Source organism: Callorhinus ursinus, unplaced genomic scaffold, assembly GCF_003265705.2.
Source record: "Callorhinus ursinus isolate GAN/ISIS: 27379988/994484 unplaced genomic scaffold, GSC_fseal_2.0 scaffold4, whole genome shotgun sequence".
NCBI lineage: Eukaryota > Metazoa > Chordata > Mammalia > Carnivora > Otariidae > Callorhinus > Callorhinus ursinus.
Window position 1 is genome coordinate 86,600,434 of NW_027397066.1, and position 26,169 is coordinate 86,626,602.

The 26,169-nt window shown below is 39.9% G+C and overlaps 1 protein-coding gene across 2 annotated transcripts in view; it reads left to right on the forward strand.

The window, feature by feature from the left end:
- ARHGEF38 (Rho guanine nucleotide exchange factor 38) overlaps window positions 1–26,169 on the forward strand; it is a 121,723-nt gene that overhangs the window by 58,970 nt on the left and 36,584 nt on the right. For both annotated transcript variants that reach the window (XM_025873731.2, XM_073891203.1), the window contains exons 4-5: window positions 14,667–14,814; window positions 21,556–21,573. In XM_025873731.2, coding sequence (XP_025729516.1) covers window positions 14,667–14,814; window positions 21,556–21,573 — 166 coding nt within the window. The remainder of the gene's footprint in view (window positions 1–14,666; window positions 14,815–21,555; window positions 21,574–26,169) is intronic.

Consider the following 26,169-nt stretch of genomic DNA (forward strand, 5'->3'; position numbering starts at 1 on the left):
TGTTTGATTTAGGGGGTGAAAGTTTGGGGAGAAATTTCATAGTTTCAAAGTATCTCCTAACTATTAACCTTAAGTTAAGGCACAGACAGTAACTTTTCAGTGAGGAACCAGGCAGAGACCACCTTAACCAAATGATCAAGGTCAACAGTACCAAGGAATAACACACATTCCCATCATAAACCTGTGATACAAGTGAGGAGGACATAGAACCATCTCTGTAGTACTTTTGCCCAAAATATGTGTGATCATGTCCAATCATGAGAAAACATTAGACATGAGCAAACTCAAATGAGGGACACTTGACAAAATAATGGGTCGATACTCTTCCAAAATGTCAAGGTCATTAAAGGTAAGGTAATACTGAGGAACCTCAGCGTTTTAAGACTGCAGAAAACTAAGTCGGAGTAACAACAACAACAAAAAAAAAAAAATGCGAGGGGAAGCCTGGATAAATTCTAGAACAGTAAAAGAATGTAGTGTTGAAATTCAAATATGGTGTTTAGTTTAGTTAATAGTACAAAAGCACGCTTCATTTCCTTTTCTGACAATTGTACTGTGGTTATACAAGATGTTAAGTGGAGAGAAGGATATCTGAAAACTACCGGAGCTAGTTTTGCAATTTTCTGTTAAGTATAAAATTACTTCAAAATAAAAATACTATGGCTTTACAGAGAAAACTCAATCGAATGTGTTCACAATTTTTTAATTTACCAATCGTAAGTTGCAGCTTTGAGGAAGATGATAGAAGAATAGATAAATGAAATTAAAACAGTAAGACCATATTTGAAAAAGAACCAGTTGGAGTCATATTTTAATTTCCTTGTCATTGACATCTGGGCTAGCCTTGTGGCTTGCTTTGGCCGATAAAATGTGGCAAAATGATGTTCTACAATAGCTTTGTGACATCCACTGTCTGCTCAGGGAGAGAGAAGGCTCAAACTACCCAATCATTTCAATCAACACAGTCAAGGCCTTGAGCATGTGATGGCTTCCTCAGCCAGCTGGCCTCTGGTTATGGATTACAAACACATGAATAAACCCCAACAACACCCGGAGACAAGCCATCCCAGCTGAACCTTGTTCAAATTGTCAATCCAGAGAATTGTGAGCAAACAGTGTTGTTTTAAGCCTTTAAGGTTTGGGGTGATTTTTTTTTTCTGCAGCAATAGCTAACTAATACAGATTCACAGAGAGAAATTAATTCAATTTAGATGAAGAAAAACTTGATTTGGAAAATGGATTTTGAGCTTGGACTTGAAGGATTTAGAAAGGTGGAGATTGAAGCAAATGATTTTTTTTAAAGATTATTTATCTTAGAGAGAAAGCATGAATGGGAGGGGTGGAAGGAGAGAGAGAGAGAATCTCAAGCCGACTCTGTGCTCAGCGGAGAGCCCAACATGGGGTGATCTCACAGGGCTCGATCTCATGACCCAAGCAGAAACCAAGAGCTGGGGGCTTAACTGACTGTACCACCCAGGTGTCCTGAAGCAAAGGACTGTCTAAATGACAAATGGCATAGAGGCCCCAAGGCAGGAGAGTATAGGAAATTCTCACAAAGGAGAGCAATCTAATGTGGGTGGAGCATAGTGCCAAAGAGACTTCCATGACCCATACACAGTAGCCATATCAGTACAGGGTTCACTGACAATTTCTACTCCCCTCTCCCTGCCCCGGTGATTTCTATTACTAAATCTTTCACCAAAGCTCTTACATTTCATAGGATAACCTGATTTTTGGTGGGACATTGCCAAAATGAAAAGCACAGGTGTCCCATTTCTCTGTCCTTAGATGGCACGAATGAGGGGTTGTGATTCACTGATCTAGTGCCAAAGGGAAACTTTCCAGGTACCTAGATAAACCAGGAGGAGGATTTTACTCAATAATAACCTTGGGGTTTGGATGAGGTTCAAATTTAAGCACAGAGGCATATGTCTGTAGATATGAGAGCCCTGGGGAACTGTCTGGACTATCATGCCAAGATAGAAACTGGATTTTTAAAATTTTGACTGCAGCAGGCTGTCTAAATAGGAAATGGGTTCTAAATCTTCAGAAATGGGAGTATGAGATGTGGTTCTTGTTTCCATTTAAACTGAAGATAACTCTGTAACAATTTAAGAAAAGAGCAAAGACAAAACAGGTAAAATGTTGGTGTAGGGTTTAAGAACACAAGGGCTTCGATATCAGGCTGACATTGATTTACATCCTGGCTCATCTGATTACTAGATGTTTCATCTTAGGCAAGTTACAAAATCTCATTGAACTTCAGTTTTTCATGTGGAAATTTGAGGTAATTATACCCAACCCATGGAGTATTTGTGAAGATTAAGTAAAATCGTATAAATAATGATGCCTATTCTTAATAAATACCCAACACATGAGATTACTAATTTGTTATCCTGAGAATATTAAATTTACCCATCTATTTACAAAGCTTGATTTCTTATGTATGTAGTCACAGAATAAAATGTGATTTTCCCCCCAGAGGTCTTGATCATGTTTTTCAAACAATCAGATTCATTGGATGTGTTTAGTTTCTAGGTGCTCCCAATATCTGTGCATCTTGGTGATTCATAGATCTAATAAGGCAACATATTTTCTTCTATAAAGCATGATTGAACATATCAAGTATCATTTCCACATTTGATAAAGTGAACAGCAATGAACAGCAATGCAGCAGCCATTTTCCAAAGATGGCTTTCAATAGACCACGCCCCCTGGTAGTCACCCTGCTGTGCAATCTAGTGCTATATCCCTGAGACTCACTAAATCCTACAATGCAGTAGAAGTGACGCTGTGTCAGGGACTGGGGGTCTCAGCCTTAAGAAAGCCTGGCAGTTTCTACCTTAGTGATTTGAGGAACTTGCATTTAAGAAGTCCAGCTACCCTGCTAGAAATATCCCACGGAGGGGTCACACGGAAAGAGATTAGACCTGAGACTATGTAGGGTGAGAAAGTGGCCCAGCTGTTTCAGCCTCCCAGCTGAGGCCAGCGTTCTCGCTGTCCCTGCCAAGGCACCAGCTTTGTGAATGAGCCATCCTGAACCATCCGGTCAGTTCAGCCCTGGGCTGACTGCAGCCCCAGCAGGCATCAAGGGGAGCAGAAGAACCGATTCCAGCCAACCCACAGAATTGTGAGAGAAAATCAAAACGGTTGTTGTAAGATACTAAGTTTTGAGGTGGTCTGTCACATAGACAGATAACCCAAAGAGAGTTTGTATCCTCTTATCTACATTTGCAACAATGCTGTAATTTTTCAAAGCATTATAAAAAAAAAAAGACAGAGTTATGACGATGTTTGAGTCTACTTTAGGTGCTTACCTCCTGCACACTATACTGAGAACCAGAACTGAAAGAAGCTTGTGGTAAAGGAATTACAATTTCTCATTTGCCTTTTCCTGCGGGTGAGTTTATCCTTTGAGAGAAAGACAATTTAGAGCTTTCTGTTCTTTGAAGGTGAAGTGGTGATGCAGTGTTGTTCTACAGCGGTACTTTGTTCTCCTAAAGCAGTGTCTCTTGTATGTCCCTGAAGCAGGAATCTGTACCTTTAGCAGTGATTTTGTGAGAAGAACATAGTCACTGATAATTCATGTCGTGTTGCCATGTGGGAGATGCCACAAAATAGCTCACCTGAATAATTTTTCTAAAGAGTGTGTGTGTGTGCATGTATGTCTGTGCATGTGTGTGTATGTGTGTGTATTGTACTCAGAACACAGGTAGGTTCAACATAGTTAATTCTGGTCAGTGGGGACAGGTTGGAGCACCCTAGACCTGCATCCTAGAATGTGTGAGGCCAGTAGGAGCAAGACCCAGATGCAGCAGCTGAAAGATCTGGGCATTTTATTCTAAATGTTAGCAGTAATAGAAAAGCTATCAGCTTCAGAGAATGTGAAAGGGAAAAAGGGGGGTTTTTGGGGGGGGTGGGGGAGAGGTCAAGCATACGCAATCCATACAGGAGAGGACAAAGCAGCAGGAGGCAGTGGATAGCAGAATACAATGTTGGGCTTCCAACTACTTGAGTGTGGTCAAGCTGGATCCCAGGGCTACAAGGACTTATTTCTTGTAATAAAAATAAAGCCAGGGTGGTGTAGTAACACGTTCTACTGTTCTGTTCTCTGAGGAGAATGTGAAGCTCCAGGATGCTGTGCTGTGGGGCCAGCTCATGGAAGTCAGTGACTTAGCTGTGCAGGCAGGTCTAAATGGAGCTGTGAAAAATCAAATATTGTGCAGAATACACATAGAAATAAAGTCCTAACTCCTACAAATGTAAGAGTTCTCTGAACCCCTGAACATTTCCCAATAGCCAGGGAGTGAAAGAAGTACATTTACAGGGGTGCAAACCTTCAAGGTGCACTGTAGCCCTTAGGGAACGTGGCCTTTGGTGGGAAACGAATCTGTGTTTTCATTCCAGCTCTGTCACCATGAGATCTGAGGCCGGGGCCGAGTCACTCAGATCAGTGAGGACGGCTCTTGCCCACCTAGGTCAGAAACCTCACCAAGAGGACTTAACCAAAAAAGGGACATTTTCCTCACGGAACAAGAAATCCATAATTCAATAGTCCAGAACTGGGGGAGCTGCACGCTGGCTCCTTGCAGCCTTTTCCTTCTTAGTACTTAACATGTGGTGATGTGTGGTGTGTGGCCTCCTGGCCTCACAATGGCTGCTGCACCGTCAAGCATGGCTTCCTGCAGGCAGTAACAGCAAAACCACCTCCTCCTGAGGCTTTTTTTTTTTTTTTCATTTGGGAGGAACAGAAGCCCTTCCCAGTGACTTCAACCTATATCTCATGATTTCATTTCACACACAAACACACTCACACACAAATACACACTTGCACACATCCTTGGCCACCCCTGACTGCCAGACATTGGAGAAAGATCAGTATTTTTAAGTGGGTGCATTGCCAGTCTAACTTTTGTTAGTTTGGAACAAAGAAGAATGGATAAGCAGCTAGCAATGGATGCCACATTCATCTGTTCATATTTCAAATGGGAATAGCAAGTCCTCCAAGGGTATAAGACATGAGGAATACTCCCATTAGAACATAAAAACAAACAAACAAACATAAGCTCCAGGAGGAGAGGAATTCTTGTTTCATTACTGATGCTTCATCAGCACCTAGGACAGTGTCCTCAGCAGCACTGACCGAATGCAATAAATGTGGAGATAATGAGGAGTGTCCAGGACCCTGGCTGATGCACAGAAGGATCATGGTGATCATTGTTCCTGTGGTTGTCACCATGTCTGCCTGTGGTTTGTCCTGTGTCATCTTAAGAGGCTGGCAGGCAAGATAGAGCAACTAGCTGCAGCAGAGGCTTGCACTCTCAAGAGAGGTATATACTAAGGTGAGAGAAATCGAGAGTCATGGGTTGGTCGGCCTAAGAACAGGGTCATTGGTACTACCAGCCTTGAGGAGGGAAAAGTTGTTGTACCTCTTCCTAATCCAGCCCACAGAAACCTTTTAGCTTTCAACTCTCAGAGAGCTAGTGTTTTCCTAACGTGCCACTTGTTACCAAAATCTCCACCTAGACTTAAATATCCAGGAAGTCAAAAAGTTTGGGAAGAGACCATGAGTTATCATCAAAATAAACAGTGGTATTCTAGAATGTTAGCACTGGAGCAATACTTAAAGAGCATCCAATCCAACCACCTCACTGCGAGAGCCTGATTTGCCCCAAATGCCATCACTAACTCTGGACACAGTCAGAAGGAGACCCTAACTCTTTCTCCATGCCCACTGATGCTCCGCGGTTAGTCCTGCTCTGCTGCCAGCGACTTCCAACTGCCAGATGTGTCGGGTGGGTGCTACCTCAGCTGTAGAAAGGCCTCTCCTTTCCTAGACCCTATCACAATGGTCACATTGTCCTCCTGGCACTCAACACAACAATGGCCCTGGGACAGGACCCCACACCCCACTGTGGCTGTCCTCCTTTCTCTTTTTTCTCTTCATGTCTAGGCAGCTTTACTGGTCCCACTTCCTCGCTTCTCCATCCTGCTTCACACTACGCCTCTGAAATTGCTGTTACCATGTCACCAGAGACCTCAGAATTGTCGAATTTCATTGTCAAATCCATTTTTTTCTGAATTTATCTTACTCTAGAGCTTCTGAGAATTTTTTACCAAAATATTCCTGATACCAGAAGAGAAATAGGAGCCCCAGGGAATGTAAAGTTGTTACCTGAAGCCACTGCCACAGACATGAAACAACTTTGAAGTCTCATTTTATCTTAAGAACTCTTTTCTATGAAAATGGGTTTTCTCCGAATGTCTTCATAAAATTGACATTCAAGGGATTTGCTTGTGCTAATCCATGGTTGCATGCATGCAACCTGCCACCTGTATTTCATTTGAATTCCATAACCCTAACCGAGGTCACTAGGGCATTCTCAGTTGTTAATCTTATTCCTAGGCTAGGTAGGAACTAAATGAGACTAAAGGCCAAGGATAGTGATTTCTGTAAGCAGCATTCTCTTCCCCCTTCTTTCTTCTCACTTGCTCTCCTCACTTTACCCTGTCCTGGAGAGCAAAAGGGTGCCAGGAAAAAAGGAAGGAAATGTATCCATGACCTGGCATTTGGCATCCATTGCCTTGTTCAATCCCAGAAGCTGGGCTCTCATCCAGGGAGCCTAAGCAAACTGGGGAGCTCTCCTTGAACCTCCTGATGAAAGCTGCCAGCAAAGCTCTTTCACTGGGGGATGGCAGGTTTACTCAGTTGTGAGTGTCCCTCAGGGGAGTGACAGACAGAGGCTCATATTATCTCACCCAGATCTTGGACATTCTTTCTAGTGAGTAGGTCATATCCACCCTTTGTCCTCAAAACCTTCACACTCTCTTCTCTGTGTTGCGAATACTCTGTCTTGACAAACAAGTTTTACTTAGAACTACAGAACTTTGGGAATGTATCTTCGACCATGATTTATGCTTAAAATTTTAACCAAAATGCTGTTTTCACATCACTATAGTTGGTTTTTGGAGTTGAACGTATTACTTATTTTTTCTTGGTAATACAAGTAACTCTGTGTCTTGGTCATCTCAGGCTGCCATAACAAATGACCATAGACTTGGTGGTTAAAACAACAGACATTGATTTCTCACTGTTCCGGAGGCTAGGAAGTCCAGATCAAGGTGCCTGATTCCTGGTGAGAGCCCTCTTCCTAGTTTGCAAGCAGCCACCTTCCCACTGTATCCTCACATGGTGGATGGAGAAAGCTCTGATGTCTCTTCCTCTTGTCACCGGGCACTAATCCCATCATGGCAGCTCCACACTTGTGATCTAATCTAAACCCAATTATCTCCCAAAAGTCCCACCTCCAAATACCATGGTGGGGGGGGTGGTTAGTTAGGGCTTCGACATAAGGATTTTAGAGGGAAATAAACATCCACTCCATAACATTCTTCATTAGTAACAGTTTATTAACATTTTCATAGAATTTTTGAGTTAGATTTTATGGGTAGTAAAGAGGGTAGCTTGAACTGTCATGATTCCTCCAAAAATATTTTTTTATGGAAGAAGAAACAGTGTGTTGATTAGAATTAAGTTCTACTGGTAGAAACAGCAAACAAAACAGAACATTACTAGCCTAAATAAGAGATGTCCATTTCTCTATTGTGTAATGGCCTAAAGGCATGTATTTTAGGTCTACATGGCAGCTCGGCTCTGCAAAGTACTCTGGACTACAAGCTTCTTCCAGCTCACACTTAGCTTTGTCTTCATGGACGAGGTAATGTCCAGCAGAACAAAGGAAAATATGGAGAAGAAGGGGTAAATGATGAGCTATCTGCCTCCTCATAAAGTTCCTGGATATTGTCACAGGACAACTTTCTGCAGACTTTAGTTACATGGCCACCCCTTTTGCAAGCGGGGCTAGGAAATGTAGTTTTTATTTTGCTGCAGGCAAAAATGTTATTGCTTCAAGGGGAGTACTGATCCTGGGGGACAACGGCATGCTCTGTCATCCACAGACTTATTTGCTATATTTCTCACTATTTTGCCTTTGGCTTGGTTGATACCAATCCTAGTTTTTCTCCTTTTTCTCTGACTGAGCTTTCTCAAGCTCTTCTGCGGACTCTTTTTCCTCTAGGCTCCCCCCAATGTTAGTGTGCCCCAGCATTTTGTCCTCAAGCCCCTTCTGACTCTGTAGACTTTCTTGCATGATCATATCAAAGTCATGGCTTCTGTGCCCTGAGTTTCATGTACCTACACCTCTTTTCCAGATCTTTTTTTCTTGAATCCCAGACTCACATATCCAATTCCATGAAGGACATCTTCACTTAAATATATTTTGGGTGACCCAACTCGGTACATCTAAAATTAAACTCACGTCTTTCCACATAAACTCTCTGTTTCTTATCATCATTGTCCATCCACACTCTTCCTGAAACCAGAATCCTGGGATATGCTTGGAATTCTCCCCTTCATCTCTCACATAAGTCAATGTCCATTTTCTTGCCTTCTTCTCTGTCCTCCCTGCTTTTGTTTCCAGTGGTTATAACTAACGTCGATTGGGCATCTGCTTGTGCCAGCTACCGATATATTACACATTTTAGTTCATTTTAATCTTCAAACAATCCTACTATTATTATTGTGCCATCTTACAGATCAAGAAATTAAAGAACAGAGAAGTCAAGTAACTCTCCCAAATGTCACAGGAGTAAATGGTAAAACCAGGATTTGAAAACAGGCAGTTGATTTTAGAGCACTCTCTCTTAAGTGCTAGAATTTCCTGTGCAAGCCCTCATTATTTATTTCTTGTATTACTATAGAAGTTTTTTAATTGGATTCTCTTTTCTAGTCTCACTAACTCCTCCCACAAATTTCATCTTTCATATGACTAATTACTAGAGTAATCTTTCTAGAATACAATCTAATCATGTTAGTCCACTGCTTAAAATCAATCATCAGTGCTTCTCCATCACCTGCAGACTACAGTCCCAGCTCCTCAATGACATGCAAAGTCCTTCATGATTTGACTCCTGCCTACAAATGCAATCTCTTCTGGAACTTTACCACAGACATGGCACTTTCCAGCCATACTAGACCACTCCCTCAGGGTGTCTCGGTGCTTTGTGTTCAGTCATAGCTCCTATTTCAAGGGCAGGCTGTTACAGAAATTGCTAACAAGTCCTCAAGAGCAGAACAGATGACCCTCTGTATTTTACACAAAGTACGGTAAATGGGAGTTTACTCTTACTGGCCTTCATAAGTCCCTTGAGGGAAGTGTTGGTTCTTTGCAACCACAGTTCCTATCAAAGTGCTTGGTACGTAATAGTCCCTCATTAAATTCTTGTGAAACAAGGATGAAGTAACTCCTTCATTCCCTTTTATGCCATTTTCCTAAACAAAGTCTAGGACACGAAGATCTCTTGAATATCACTGTTCGTACCCTGGGTTCCTGGCCCTGCAGGGGAAATTCATTTTGGAATGGGGTCAGAATAATAGAGAGTCCATATCGTTTGGTATGGCATACCTTGGGGATGGATGTGAGGGTCTGGAAGTAAAGAAGAGGTGGGCCAAGAAGAGAAGCATGAATATATTTACATCAGCGAAGGGAGCAATTTGCAACACCTGAGTAACCATACCAAGACATAAAACATGCTCAGTATTTTGGGGAGTTGTTTGTCAAGGAGAAAACTAAGGGGGAAAAGGTGTATTTTTTCCCGCTCCTCTGCACGGCGATTCCTTTTGGGGTGATAAGGAAAATCTGTGTCCTAAGATGATCGACCGAGCCAGCAAGAGAATCCCAGTCCTTGCCCTGGGGCTCTTCCGGGTTCTTCTCCCTGCTCTGCTTCCCACGCACACCAATCCAGGTTCTTCTCCCTGTCCCGCTCTGTGCACGCACCAAAAGTGTCCAGTATGCAGAAGTAGAAGTGTATAAATTGCCCCCTTTGTTTGTGTGCGGGGCTCAGACCTTTGGAGACCACTCTCCTCCGAGCCTGCCGGCGTTAAATAAACCTCCCATCCTCCAAGATCTCCGGGTGCCGCTTGGTTCTTCCGTCGGGCAATCCAGTCCAGGTTCCATAACATTTGGTTCCCTGACTGGGAAACCCAACCGCACTGGCCCATTGTTGCCACCGGTTTGGGGCAATGACAGGGCGGTGACAGAACGAGGGATCCTAACGGAGAAGGTGCGCCCTGCCTAATTTTCGGCAGTCTCGCGCCCTGGTCACCTCGGGCCGGCCCTGCTCCATTCTTCCCGACAGACTGGAGGAGACTTGGCAGGTGAGGACCTGGTCCCAACGTCAGATTCTGGTAGGGCCTGGGGCCCCAGGACCCAGATAGGCCCACCCCCATTGGGGTGGAAGGGGAGCCTGATCACCTCCCAGAGACCTCTTAGAGGTCTCACAGGTAGGGATTCCCAGGGAGGGAATGTAATAACTTCTGGAGTGTGAATGTGTGAGTGAACGTGCAGTCCGACCTGGCTTGCTCAAGCGGACTGATTCTGTGACTCCCCTGGCTGGCACCCTTAAGGTCCCCAGAAGCCTACGGAGTCTGAGTGGGCCCATCTGCGATTCCGTGGTGAATGGCATACAGTCTTTGGTGGCATTGGAATAGTTTCTGATCATAAGTCACAACGCTGAGACCGCTATGGCTAAGCCTCACCTAAGCTCCTTCGGGTCACAGCCAGATGGGCATATGATTGGTCTCCTCACCTCAGGAGGCACCCCCCCCCTTTGTCTGTCTCTGCACCACTGCACACGGGGACATCACCATGGGGTCAGGGCAGAGTAAACCTATGGTTCTAGAGACCATGATCAAAAATTTCAAGAAGGTGTTTTTAGGAGACTATGGAGTCAGGATGAACCCCAGCAAGTTGAGAACCCTTTGTGAATTGGAATGGCTTGGGGGTGGTCCAAGAAACTCTGACCCAATTACAGGAACGAGTACATCACTGGTGGGAAACACTCCAGTGGACAACTTGGTGGGATACCCTCTCACAATGGTTCCCTTGGTTCGCCCCCTTCATCGGCCCCTTCCTATTGCTTCTCCTCATAGTGGTATTTGGTCCTTGTATTTTTAATGCCCTTACTAGGTTTATCACTTCTCAAATTGCTAAAATCAGATTCCAGTTACTCCTTACTCACTATCGCCCCTTAGAAGATGAAGATGATGCCCTCTAAACTAGGTGTTTAAAAGGGCATCAAAGGGGGAGAATGATAAGGAAAATCTGTGTCCTAAGATGGCCGACCAAGCCAGTGAGAGAGTCCCAGTCCTTGCCCTGGGGCTCTTCTGGATTCTCCTCCCTGCCCAGCTTCGCCCATGAGCCAGAAGTCCCCAGTATGCATAAGTAGAAGTGTATAAATTGCCCCCTTTGTGCTCCAGGCTCAGACCTTGGGAGACCACTCTCCTCTGAGCCCACCGGCTTTAAATAAACCTCCTATCCTCCAAGATCTCCGGGTGCCACTTGGTTCTTCTGTCGGGCGATCCAGCCCAGGTTCCATAACAGGGGAAAGCCAGTATGGAAATTCTTGGGTTCCGGAATTTTTTTAAAAAAGCACATGGTAGTTATATTTATTTTATAGTGTTCTGGCGCTTTTGTGACAGGCAGCCAAAAGTGAAATTACCTTCACCGGTCTTGGCTCAGTCCTTCCTCCACTCCTAATCATCCCTTCAAACCCACATCCATTAGACCGAGCAGTTGTCCTTCACCACTAAGGAAATGCAGCCCAGAGTCATGTTACCTTGGAAACAGAAGCACCGTTTTGCTGCAAGACACATGGCTTTATCTGCATTATTATGAAGCAGAAGACATTGGTAGGCCTGGGAGGAGAATCAAATATTCTGCCCACCAGTGTTGTACTTGGCCTTTGGGTGAATAAATGACTTTCAATTAGAGTGCTTAAATATCTTTTAACTTCAATAATTGTTATTAGAGCCCCAAAAGAATTTTACTTGGAAAAGAGTAAAAAAAAAATTGACTCTGCTGTTAAGGAGAGAGCTATAAATTCTTTCAAACGACACCATTTCTGTTAAAATATATGTGCAAAATAAATGTCTTTGTCCCTTGTTTTTTGACTTTCTGACTTGATCCTATTGCAGATTTATGAGGTCGCCCTTACCTCTTCCTTTCTTTGTCTCTACTCTAAACTGCTTTGTAGTGAACACATATATTTACAATCCCATCTTGTGGTGGGCTGTGTGTATCCAGATCCTCTCTTCTTGACTTACTGCTGATTTTCCTCTGGGCCTGCCACTCACTCGCTCCCACTTCTGGGTGGTAATACCCTCCCCCAGCCAAAGCCCTCGCTCTCATTTGCCACCTGGCTCTATTACTGGGAGGCTCTCCTCATCTTCTGAGCAACCCTAAATTTAGGTTACTATCCTATTTTATTTTCTCTTCTTGTAACTACTTCGTTCCTTATTGTCTGTGTTGCTAACTGTCTTGAAGACCAGATCCGCAAGAATTACACTGGTAGAAGGATCAATTCATCAATTCAATCCCAGGAACAAAACAAAAATCCCTCATGCCTTCAGTTCCAAAGATGCTCATAGACACTGTTTCCTTACAAGTCCACAGAAAAGCCCTATTAAAAAAAAATAAGACACATACGCACATGCACACACACATGTAGTCTAACTAAGAAAAGTCTCTTATTGGCTGGATATAAATTAGAACAGAATGTGATATTTAGAAGTACTAGTGTTTTAATTCTAGAGAGAGTAAGGTAGCATTAAGAGATGAGTGATGTTTATTGAGCAGCTAGTTCATTCCAGGTGTTTTTTATGTCTACATTCCATTTAACTCTCAAACTCATCCTCAGGAGTGATGAGAATCGACTCAGTTGCCCCCCAAACCCTAGACAACAGTGATTTCTGATTCTGAGTTCAGTGTTCTTTCCAACTGCATCACTTTGTACATGTCCATCCAGCAAAGCTCCGACGTGTGGAGAGCTAATAACACTTAAGTAAAACTGAGGAGAATACAGCCTCTAATCCTGGCTTAGTTTCTATTGGACAGGACTGTGGGAAAGTCATTTATTTGTTTCAAACTCAGATTTGCCCATCCTTATTTAATAGGGATAAATAACCACTTATCTCCCCATACATATAGGGAATTAAGTGGTTAACGTGGGCAAAGCATGTTGAAAATACAACGGGCATTCTATTTCTGTAGGAAGAATGACAGACTCTTGTTACTATAATAGGTCCAGATTGGTAGTTCTGTGTAACTCCCAATCAGTTCAGTCCGAAATCGTTGTCAATCCCAAATTTGCAGTGTCTTTGAGAGCAGACCCCATCACATATTTTTTTCTGTGTCTCCCAAATCATCTTAACATAGTGCTGGGTGTGTAGTGGATGCTTAATATACATTTTCAAGTGATGGAGAGGGTGATTAAATCCAACTATTGTTCAATATCTACTTGAGTCATCAGTTACAGATGCAATTTTATCATAATATCCAAAAAGATTCCTTAAATGCCTGGATACAATTAACACAAGTTGCTTTTAGAAGATATAGTCATAATTTATAGTATTATCCAATTGAATTTTTTAACGATTTATTTATTTATTTTAGAGAGAGACAGAGATAGTGAGAGAGAGTGGGGGAGGAGGGGCAGAGAGAGAGAGGGAGAGAGAATCTCAAGCACCGAGCAGAGGGTCCCACACAGGGCTCAATTCCATGACCCTGAGATCATGACCTGTACTGAAACCAAGAGTCGGACACCTAACCCCATGCGCCATCCAAGCGCCCCTATCCTATTGAATTCTTAACAGTAATAATGATCAATTCTTTCTATTATGACATATAAGGAAATATTTTATTTCCCTAAACTCCATTGCTTGCCCTTCAGAGAATCTCGGGAAACACTAGTGGAATAAATAGCAAAATTAATTTACCTAGAACCTGAAATTTCACTTTCCATTCCTCTAACAAATTCACAATAACTGCTCCGTTTTGAGCATTTACTGTATGTGTACTAAACACACACACTACCCCTTTAATTTTTATAATGACCCTCTGAAATTGAATCTATTATTGTCCCCATTCTATAGGCGAGGAAACAGATTCAGAGAGTAAACATAACTTGTCCAAGTCATAACCTGTCCAAGTCTGTAGCACAGCCTGATCCAAACCCATACAGGCTGATTCTGTATTGCTCTTAAACAGGATTCTACACAACAGCCAAGTGCATAAATCACCTCTGAGAAAACCAGCTTTCTTTTGATGCCTGTCTCCATTAAGCTCTTTATCCTTCCTTTTATAGAAGAAAGGAAGGAAGGGAAGAAAAAAGGAGAAAGGGAAGGATGAGGGAGGAAAGAAAGAAAGAGAGAGAGGAAAGAAAGAAAAAAGAAAGAAAGAAAGAAAGAAAGAAAGAAAGAAAGAAAGAAAGAAAGAAAGAAAGAAAGAGAAAAAGAAAGAAAGAAAGAGAAAGAAAGAAAGAAAAAGAAAGAAAGAAAGAAAGAAAGAAAGAAAGAAAGAAAGAAAGAAAGAAAGAAAGAAAGAAAGAAAGAAAGAAAGGAAAAAGAAGAAAGAGAGAAGAGGAGGGGAGGGAAGGGAAGGGAAGGGAAGGGAAGGGAAGGAATGTCATCCACCCCTCCTGAGTAACCTGGGGATAAAATGGGACCTATTCAACATGTTAACACTGGTCAACATCGTCAAAGAATAAATATGTAGAGTGTCTGTTTGGTCTGACTTGATGTCATTTTGCCTTTGTTTTGCATTTATCAGGAGAAGTGTTCTTGCAGATTAAAGGACCACTGGAAGATATTTATAAAATCTACTGCTACCACCATGATGAGGCACACAGCGTAGTGGAATCCTATGAAAAGGAAGAAGAGCTGAAGCAACATTTGAGCCACTGTATCCAGTCCTTAAAGTAAGGCCTTTTCAAATGATGATTTCCATGCCTAGCAGGGAACATTTTAACTGGATGTGGATGAAAGTTCCCACATAAATCCTACATTTGATGAGGCTTGCTGGGAGCTCTACTTTGTGTTCCTTTTATGAAAAGCTGACATGCCAGAAACCCTGATTGACTTTTTCCCCCCCCCCGCCTCCGTGAGCATGACTAAAAATAACATCGGGGATGATTGGGGGCTCTGTAGACAGAGAAAAATGCAATATCAAAAAATGAAACGTGGAAGAAAAGGCTCTTCTTAAAGCTGTTGTTACCTGCCTGCCCCCACATGAGACAGCACTGGGGCATGAGGAATAATAAAGTTAGGGGAAGGTCCCGTGACTCTCTGCCTGGCTCTCCTCTTTCCCCCAGATTCACTGTGGGGAAAGAGGGGAGACTGATGAGGACAGGTCAGATCCTGTTAGTTTCAGGAGAATTAGTCATGAATTCTTTCCTCATCCCTTAAGTCTTGGTGCTACATAATACACACTTTTTTAATCTGGAAGAAATGATTCACTATAAATATCTAAAAAATATAAGGAAACACAAATAAGATAAAAATTCTTGCTACTCCATGTATTAATTCCTGGCTAGACCATGTATTAATAACCGCAGCTGATATTTTTTTCTGATTTTATTTATAGGCATAAATATGGACATGGGTTTGTGTTTATTCTTTTAAATGAAATTAGCATCTTCCTGTATATATCGTGTTCTACCACATGAGGCTTAAAGCCAAAATTTCTGCCCTACTCCACTTCTTACCTAGTGGTTCTACTGTGGTCTTTCATTTTTAAGGATTATCCATTGTCAAAGATTAAACCAGAGAGAGCTGTGATATCTAAATCAAAGCATACCAACCAGTCTGAGCATCTAGCACACTCCCCCCTTATAGCCTCTATTGTAGGGGGACAAAAATTGGGGTCCTAATATGGTACAAGAGATTGGTAGCCGAATTAAAGTGAAATCAGGATACAAAATGAGACTACAGTGGGCCCCCACCTTAGCCACATGGGCTACATTCCAAGACCCGCCGTGGATGTCTGAAACTTGGATAGTACCAAACCCTATATATACTGTGTTTTTTCCTATATGTGCTGACAATTCAGAAGGAGGAGCATATACTTCTGGATCACAGCTGACTGTGGTAACTAAAACCCCCACAGATAGGGGCACTCCTGGATTCTGGAAAATGTCTTTCCAGGCTAGAACGGGGACTGACACTGGTTTTAAGCAGGGTCTGAAGAATTTTTAAAAATTAGCTTTATTGCCTGCCATTGGTCATTAAGTTGTTGCAGTTCTTTACCAATTTTTCATATCATGGAAAAGATATTCAAGTCATGAAATCACAAGCATTTATTTAGTGCTTATGCTACATGAAGCATAGTTCTGGGTGCTGCAAATACAAAAATAAATTAAGAGTTATACACTGCCCACAAGGAGCTTAACGTGACCAGGTAACTCTTAAAGATGGTATGTGACGAGTAGCTCCAGTTCATTATTTCTCCACTAACAGCAGTTTGGTTCAGTGTTAGAAATCAATTCAGAGGAACTTTAAAGTTTGAAGTTGTATCCACCTTAATATATTCCTATATTAGGAGCAACATCTTCTAAATATACAGATATTTGTTTTCCTATGGAGGAAGAACGATGTTATCCTGGGTGTGAATGAATACGTTTCCTACCTTAATCTAGTGGCAAGATCTGATCCAAGAAATGTTTATCTTGAGTCATTCTCCTTCTTCAATTTCTAGAACTAAAAGAGAGAAACCTCACAGCAAGTGCACAACTAGCACCTTTGACCATCACTCCAACTACAACCCCAGGAATGGAGGTCCCTACCGAGAGCAGATGTAGTTAATTTACTTTGGCATGTGCTCCTAATGGTTGACTAAAAATGGAGCTGCCTGTTCAGTGGGGGTGAACACTGGTTTATTATTCATTAAGGCTTTTGACTCCTAAGAGAAAGAAATGCACCCTGCCAGAGTATTCCACTTGGCAGTGTAGCCCAGTACCAAACCCCCTAAAAGCAGCTAAAGGCAGAGGTAATTTTGGAAACATCATGAAGTCTCAATTACTGAAAATGACTTTCAGACCCAGTGACTTATTTTGATCTTTTTCTGAAAGCCCTGAGTTATTGCCTTGGTGGATGTCCCAAATCTTGTGTATTCAGCACTATTCTGATTTTAGGGAATGATTTCAGGCACCGGAAGGTGCTAAGGTTTAGAAAGCACAAAATCCAAGTGAAGTAATATTGGCACAACTATTTCTTAAGGAAAAGAATGATCAAAATAAAATAGCTTAAGTTAGAGCTATTTTTCCAAAAGTTGCCTTTCCATGAAAATAAAGTCGATGATGAATTGTACTGGTCTGCCTGAAAGCTGCGAGCAGAATTATTGACATTACTATAATACTGACCCCAATTGAGCTAAGCTTTAAATTCTGAGAAACAGGTTTTTAAACAGGTTTATAGGCCAAAGAGAGTCTGGAACACCCCAAGGGGCTTGGCTTCCCTTGCCAAGTAATCAGTCAAAGCTATTACTGTGTCTCTGCCTTTTCCTTGTGGCTAAATAACGGAGCCCAAGTGCACAGTTGCCAATTTCTAATGAATATTAGGTGTGGCCTCCATTTTCTACCGTGCAAGGGGATATTGGAACAACAGGGTTTGAAGCAATATCCATGAGAGAGGTGGCTTCAGGTCTCAGAAGTTAAAGCAGATTTTTACAGCAACTTAGGTTGCATTTGAACTAAAATTAAAATATGCTTATTGAGGGCCTAATAAATATTTATTAAGAGTGCTAGATAATGTTAAAAATATATATTTATATATGTATGCATAGTTCTTGCCTCCTAGGAACACACCTTCTACTTGGGGAGATAAACAAACCATCTGGAAAGTTTAATAACAATACCAGAGTTAATTTAAATAACACACCAGAAGCTGTCACGGTGAAGTTCAAGACTAATTTCCAAAAGGATGGTAGAGAGATTTCCTGGTTCTGTAACAGACTTGAGCTCATAACCTTTGGCTATTCTTTGAAGCCCATTATCTTTCAAAAGAGAAAATAATATTTGTATCTAGAAAATAACTTTGAATCCCTTTGAAACGTTAGGACAGCGTTTCTTGGTGTATGATTTCCCCTGTGTCAGATCCATAGGGATGTGTATTAAAAGTGCAGATTCCTATGCCCTGCTCCAGACCAAAAAAAAAAAAAGAAAAGAAGAAAGAAAGAAAGAAAGAAAGAAAGAAAGAAAGAAAGAAAGAAAGAAAGAAAGAAAGAAAGAAAGAAAGAAAGAAAGAAAGAAAGAGAAAAGGACCCCTAGGGTCCAGTTCAAGCTACATATTAGCTACATATTAACAAGCACCCTCAGGTAATTGTGGATACATACTCAGGTTAAGAACCACTTCAGAAAAAGAAATCAGTACTTAACTAGCTGCTTTCCCTGAAGCAGATAGACTTTCTTCATGACTACAGATACAATCTAAGCAGTGATTTCAGGGTTTGGAGACCTTAAGAAAAAAAAGACTAAAACTCTCTGGAAGCACAATATCACATCTGCATCTGTAGCCTGCAAACTGGAAATCTGCAAGTTTTTATTTTTTCAACAAGGAGTGTTTACAGATTCCCATTAGTGACCCCTAAGATTGCATGAAAATGCTATTAATACAGTCTCTAAATTTATGGAAGTCATCTTCTAAAGCTCTAGTTACTTAGCCTCTTTGGGATTATTTAAGGCTTCTGATCTGTATGAGGAAAATGAAAAATAGAATAGCCGTAAATGCAAGTGTAACTATAATTAGAATAGCTTGTCTGCTACCTCCTTTTTCTGTTTTTCTAGCTATAAATACCACCAAATCCCCACTTTCAGAGTCCCTAGAGATCTATTTATTTTGTAATAGATAAAGAACAAAGGGGCTTTTCCAAGTTTTTTGGTAGCTGGAAGACACGTTTCTAGCTTTATGTCTTGTGGTTATAAATTTATATACATTTTTCTTCTTCCTAACTGAAGCCACCATCCTCAGGAGGAAAACTAACTTCTAGTCATCTGGGTGCTTTGGCTGTTCCTTTCACTACTACAGTTTCTCCATTCAGAAGGAAGCTGAAAGCTCATGCAACATAGAACCTAAAGGAATAGAGTTCAATTTGTTCACCACATTTTATATTTCCTAACGTTATTGTAATGGAATGTTCCAAATAAAAATTAAAATCATTTCTGGAAATTTTTTTCAGTTCCTTGTTATGGGGCACCATGTTTGAACAAAACTGTAATCATTAAATTTCTTAATGATTAGCCACATAAAAAATGTGTTAATTGTAGGTCAAATTAAAATGAGCCCATGAGGGTAGGCGGTGTGGTTGTGGTTATATTGTTACTTTCCCCATAAAAGGGTGAATGGACACAATTTAACTTCCTCCTCCCTGTATTGTCCTTGCCTGGGACTCACTTCTGGAAATTTTTAGCCTAAAAGGGAGACTTTTAAAAAATGATGAGCAAATAAGGAGATGTTATAATGTAATAGTACTATGACATTACTCCAACAGGTTTTCCCTGTTGGAAAATCTCTGAGGTTCCTTCTTGTAAAATCTATACTTACGTTAAACACCATGCTAATTTATGTCATAGTATTTGTTTTATTTGGTTAAAATAAATGAAATAGAGAAAAAAAAGTCTATATCTTCTTTAGGAGTTAAAAGAACAATCTTTTCTTTCAACTTCAAATTTTGTGTTTGGGCTCTAAAATGATCACGTTGTTCACTCGCTTGCTTCCATAGAAAAATGCATTTATATTTTTATTCAACTTCCCCCCAATTTTCTGATCTATGATCTACAGAGCATACTGGGAAAATGAAATTCCTCATTAGAAGGAGACAGAAACTGAGACAAACTTAAAGGAAATAAGTGGATGGAAATATTGGGTTGGGGGTAGGGGTTGTGCAATCCCTTTCATAAAAGGTTCTTCCAACAGCAGTGAATAATTGTCCGAAAGATAGTGGTTGCTGATTTTTAAAAAATTAGAATTCTCTGCTTGATTCCAATAAGGAGGTCTTAGAGTCAGCAGAACCTAGTTATTTCGAGATGTCTAGGAATCCATTCATATAAGATGTCTGAAGAGTGAAGGAGTACTTGTTTTGCATATATGTATACCATTGTTTTCCACATATATAGAGCACTGGGATTAATTTTTTCAAACTTTTTAAGTGCATTAAAATTTATGAAATTCAACATAGGTATTTGTCATGTATTTACTTCTCAGTCGTTGAAAATGAAAAGACCATCTACTATTATGAGATGGGTCACAATATTTTACTTTTATATTGAACATATTCATTGTATTCTAAAAGATTGGAAATCAGAGGTCAAGGTAATCAGGCTATTAACACAGATTACAACTTTATTTCTTTATGGCTGTATGAAGTTTTTTTAAATTTTATTTATTTTAATTTAATTTAATTTATTTTTTGAGAGAGAGAGAGAATGAGGATGGGGAGGGCAGAGGGAGAAGCAGACTCCCTGCTGAGCAGGGAGCCCGAAGCAGGGCTCCATCCCAGCACCCTGGGATCATGACCTCAGCCGAAGGCAGACACTCAAACAACTAGCCACCCAGGCATTCCCATATGAAGCATTTAGACAAAAACTTCTATCTCCTTTATGCTTGATATTTAACTTGAATGATTGTCACTTTTTTTTTTTACTGTTAATTGCTTAATTTGACAAATATGTTTTGCACTCTTACCAAATGCCAGTCGCTTTTCAGGTACTGGGGCTACAGCAGAGAACAAAACAAGCATACATCCTTGCCCTCATTCAGATGGGGAGCAAAGAGATAGACAATAAATGAAATAAACATATAGTATATTAAAAAGTGACAGGGTTATGGAGAGAAAGAAACAAGGGAAGGAGGATAAAGAGTAGTGCAGGCAAGGCACAATTTTTAAAAAATTGGTCCGGGAAGGTTTCACTGGGAAGAAACCTTTGAGCAAAGACCTGAAGAAAGTAAGGAGTGCACCATATTGATACTCAAGGGAAGAGCAAGCAGGCCGAGGAACAGCAAGTGCCAAGACCTGGAGGCAGGAGCTGCTTTTAGACTTTAATAAGAGCAAGGAAGCCCTCATGGTTGCCATAGTCTGGGGGAGTTTGTGAACAATAGAAAATGAGGTAGAGAGGAAATAAAAGGAGAGGCAGATCACGTTGCCTTGGAAGGACATTCATTGTACTTGAGCAAAACTGAAGCCACGAAAGCTAGCCATGGTTAATTAAAGTCTTTGTGGGAATTATCTTATTGCATAGGTGAATTGTTTATAACCTACATTAACACTGTATACAGAAATATTCTGTAGTGCTTGGTGGCCATTTCCTGCAAGTCATTTATACTTTACTCTGTAGACTTGTACTATGTTTAACAGATTCTCTTTTTTCATGATATAAACAAAAATTGATGTTTAAATCCATTTTCACATAATCAAAATCAATAGTTCTGTAATCCAAAACAATAGTTTTTAACCCTATATAGAGTGTGAAATAAAGTTGGTATGTACATGCTACAGATAAAATTTTAGGAATGTGATTACAAAATAATGAGACCAATTCTATAAAACATCCATGGAAAATAACATCACTTTATTTTATATAGTAAAAATTTAAAGGCTTTATAATGTTTGCATATTACCTCAAATATGTAGATTTACATTAATTTACTTTTCTCCTCCTCTCTTACAGGAAAATATACATGCAAGAGTAAGTACTTTTGTTTTAATAATAGAAATCAAATGTAAAGATAATGGGGGGGAGATGGGGTAACTGGGTGATGGGCATTAAGGAGGGCACTTGAAGTAACGAGCACTGGTTTTATATGCAACTGATGAATCACTGAATATCTCTGAAACTAGTAATACACTATATGATAATTAAATTGAATTGAAATAAAAATTTTAAAAAAGATCATGGAGGAAAAAGCTGTTGAGTATTTCTGAAAATTAGAATTTTTGGTTTTTACAATTATGTTTATTGTTTTTAATACATTATTTCCAACTTTGAGGTGATCGTACATATTAAATTATCTCATGTCTTTTACAAAATGTTTTAGAAGAATCCTGGGGTATAATTTATTCAAATCACAAGTTTCCTAATGCCAGGAACTCTTTAGGAACTGCTCATCACACATATGTTTAGCACTCTTAATGTGTCCAAAAACACATCTTCTTAAGAACAACATTAGACTTAAAAAAAATCTCAGATTAATACCATAAGGTTTTTGAAGTTTCTGTAGACTAATGTAGAAAAGAAAAGATTCTTCATGCATTATAGTAAATATTGGGTTTCTTCTAATTTAGACTCTTCTATGATTTACAGAGAAAAAAATCAAACATACCTATGTAATATGTTTAACATATATAAAATATTAAGATGAAATAACTTGTCACTAAGACAATACAAAAATGATCTTATAAAAATAGCACACACACACTTTGGAAGACGTCCATTTTTATAGAAGGGAAGCATGTCTAGTCTAATGCTGAAAGGATGATATTGGCTTAAATACAAACTCAAATTTACCAGGACTTGAAAAAAGGCACATATTTGGTTTAGTGTGGTCAGCAATAATCTAAGGGCCTGAGTTCCTAGCCTGTGTGTTTGCTTGTCTAATGTCTTTAAGTATGTGTGTGCCTTTGTATTCTAAACTCCTGAAACTGTATATCAGGAAATAAAAACCTCACAAAATAAAAAGTATATTAACTTAAGCTGTAAATACCTGTCATTCATGTTTTGTTCCAGAGCAACCATTAAGAAAGACAGAATTCCAGAAGTGAGGTTCAAGAACCAGGCATCCCTCATACAGGGGATTGAGAAGTTAGTTTCTGACATTCTGAATGGGCACCCAGTTCTCTCACTTTATCAGTCTTTTCTTTCAAAACGAAAAATACCTATATCCTATAGTGCAAACAGATGTGAGTCGTTTTGTTCAATGAGTTCCCAATTCTGAGACCATCGAATTTGAAAACGTGCATAATGGAAGGGGGCCTTTGTCCTTTCACACGTTGGGGTCTTCCTGGCTTCTCTTTGGTGATAGCTGGCGTGGTTGGAGGGGCTGGGAAGATGGCCATCTCACGAAAAATTCTGTGTCCCTGGCGTTGTACCGAGGACTGGAGATTCACATAGAAGAACCATGTGAATTACTGAAGAACTTCCTGTGCTACAAATTCTGCTCTGGTTTCTTTCCCTAAAGCTTAGGTCTTTTTAACCAAAAGACCAGAAAGAGAGAGAGAGATTCAGAGCAGAATGAAAGATTCTTTGAAAACAGTTAGCATGCATGGGCTCCTACACATAGAATACTTACAACAAACTACATTGTATCGAAATACTTGCTTAAAAAATGGCACTAGCTTTGAGGATACTCCTGCTGGGTGGGAGTTAGCAGGCTTCGGATGCCCCCTCTAGTCTATTCTATACATCAAGAACTGGAGAAGAGGATGAACAAGCACAGCGTGTGGCTGGATGCGCATCAAAGTCATACTTGCTGTGCGTTATTTTCCTTCCTGCTTCTCCCACTCTGGTCATGAGGCGCACATGCTGCTACATAAAAGGGTAAAAGTCAATGTCAAGTGCTTTGTAATTGTTTGGCTCCTTAGCAGCTACAGCCAGGAATATTGCAGCCAAGAGTGTATTTAGGAAATGTGGGGTTTTAGATGCTTCAAAAAAAAATTCCTTACTTATGGAAATGGAAAATTGGGTGTGGGTTCATTTTTTTTTACAATCTACATTTTTAAAGATACAGAAAAAGACAAAGATATTTCTAACTTCAAAAATGTTTATCTTGAATTATAATCTTATGCAAACATCAAAGACAGTACTAAAGGGACAAGAATCATAGAATCCTGCACCAAAAAGTCCCCTGAAGAGCATTTGTTACAAGTCCCATGTTCTAAAGCAGAAAAACACAACTATCTTAAATTTAACTCTCTCCAGAGATGCCATGTTTCACCTTTATGCTTTTACACTTTTTTATATGTGTTCTGTGTCTTGACCAGATATTCCCACCTTTGGATTCAGGGTTTCTACTGATCGCAAAATGTTATGTTATTTCTCCTTTCTTAAGCTTTATATTTTTAAAATTATTAAAGAAACACTGTGAAATATAGAAAATCAAAATGAAGACTATGAATAGAATCAGTAGTCACAATCCAGAGTTAACTATTGTAACATTTCATGAGTCACTCACTTTACTGCAATTTTTTCTATACACACACATGCACACTCACATGCATGCGCGAGCGTATTGACTAACATAGGACCGCTATATATTTCCTGTATGTCAACTTATTACCTCATTCATCAGTATATCATGGACACCTTTCTATGTCAGTAAATATAAATCCACATTGTTTTATGACTGCATAATATTTTATCTGATGTACATACCATAGTTTAGTTTACCGAACTCTTATAGATACTTGAAGATGTCTCTCTGTCCTGTAAAGATTGATGTTATGTGTTTATTCTTATAAATGATCTTTGTACAATAATTTGACTTTCTTAGAATGAGTTTCCAAAAGTGGAATTTCTAGATCAAAGGGCTTTTGATACTCACTGCCAGAAAATTTAAGCAAAGTTGAACTCATTTATATTCCTACTATTTGTATATGAATTGTCCATTTATCTCCTATCTGCCAGCGCTAGAAACAATTAATATGTGTCTCTTTACTACTTGTGGCAATGTGGAAGGCCAAAAATAGTATTGTATTGTTTTAATTTTCACTAATAATAATCTTGAGCATTTTTCATGTATGGTTAACCATTTGTATTTAACTCTAATGGATTTTTTTTTATTGATTACTTTTATTGAGATGTTTATGTTTTCCTAGTTACTGATAGTGGCTCTTTAGCAAGTGTATTAACCCTTTTTCTGTCTTATATGCTTCCAGCTTATCATTTGACTTTTAACATAGTTTATCACTGCTTCTGTGTTTGTTTTTATCTATACAGTATTACAGAGCTAAAATTTTTTTAAGATTTTATTTTTTATTTATTTGAGAGAGAGAGAGAAAGAGCAAAGCACATGAGCCAGGGGAGGAGCGGAGGGAGAAGCAGAGGGAGAAGCAGGCTCCCCACTGAGCAGGGAGCCCGATGTGGGACTTGATCCCAGGACCCCGGGATCATGACCTGAGCTGAAGACAGATGCTTAACCAACTGAACCACCCACGTGCCCCTTACAGAGCTTAAATTTTAAAATAAATTTACCACTTTTTTTCTACTGTTGCTTTTAGAAATTGTGTCCTGCTCAAAAATTCTAAGATTATTTTAAAGTGTAATTCCTGCTTCCTTCAACTTGTATAGTTTCATTTTTAACAATTAGATCTTTGATCTATATGGAAATTATTTTGGTGTAAAGAATTCATTTTTGTTATTTTCTTCTATATGGCTAGATAATTATCACAACACCTGATAACGAATAATTCATTTTTTTCTACCAAGTAGGAATGTTATATTTACTTAATTTTCATACGTACTTGTATTTGTTTCTTGATTTTCTATTTTGTGCTACTCTTCTGTACACATATGTACCCATATCAAGCTGCTTTCATTTCTGCAGCTTTATATTTTAGTATAAAATATAACTACAGTTGACCCTTAAACAACATGGGGGTTGGGGTACTGACCCCCATGCTGTTGAAAAACCATATATAACTTCTCTTCGGTGATAGCTGTTTTGGTTGGAGGGGCTGGGGAGATGGCTGTCTCATGAAAAATCCTGTGTCCCTGGCATTGTGCTAAGGACTAGAGATTCACATAGAAGAACCATGTGAATTACCAAAGAACTTCCTGTGCTACAAATTCTGCTCAGGTTTCTTTTCCTAAAGCTTAGGTCTTTTTAACCAAAAGACCAAAAAGAGAGAGAGAGATTCCGAGCAGAATGAGAGATTCTTTGAAAACAGTTAGCATGCACAGGCTCCCCCAAAACTTTACTAATACCCTGCTGTTGATCAGAAGCCTTAATTGAGAACATAATTAGTCAATTAACACATACGTTGTATGTTATATATATTACATACTGTGTTCTTACAATAAAGTAAGCTAGAGAAAAGAAAATGTTATTAAGAAAATCATAAGTGGGGGGCACTTGGGTAGCTCAGTTGGTTAAGAGGCCGAATCTTGATTCCGGCTCAAGTCATGGTTTCAGGGTCTTGGGATCCAGCCCCTTGCCGGGCTCTATTCCTAACGGGGAGTCTGCTTGAGGATTCTCTTTCTCCCTCTGCCCTTCCCTCCCAGAGCGCATGCTATCTCTCTCTCTAAAATAAATAAATAAATCCTAAAAACAAACAAAAAGAAAATCAT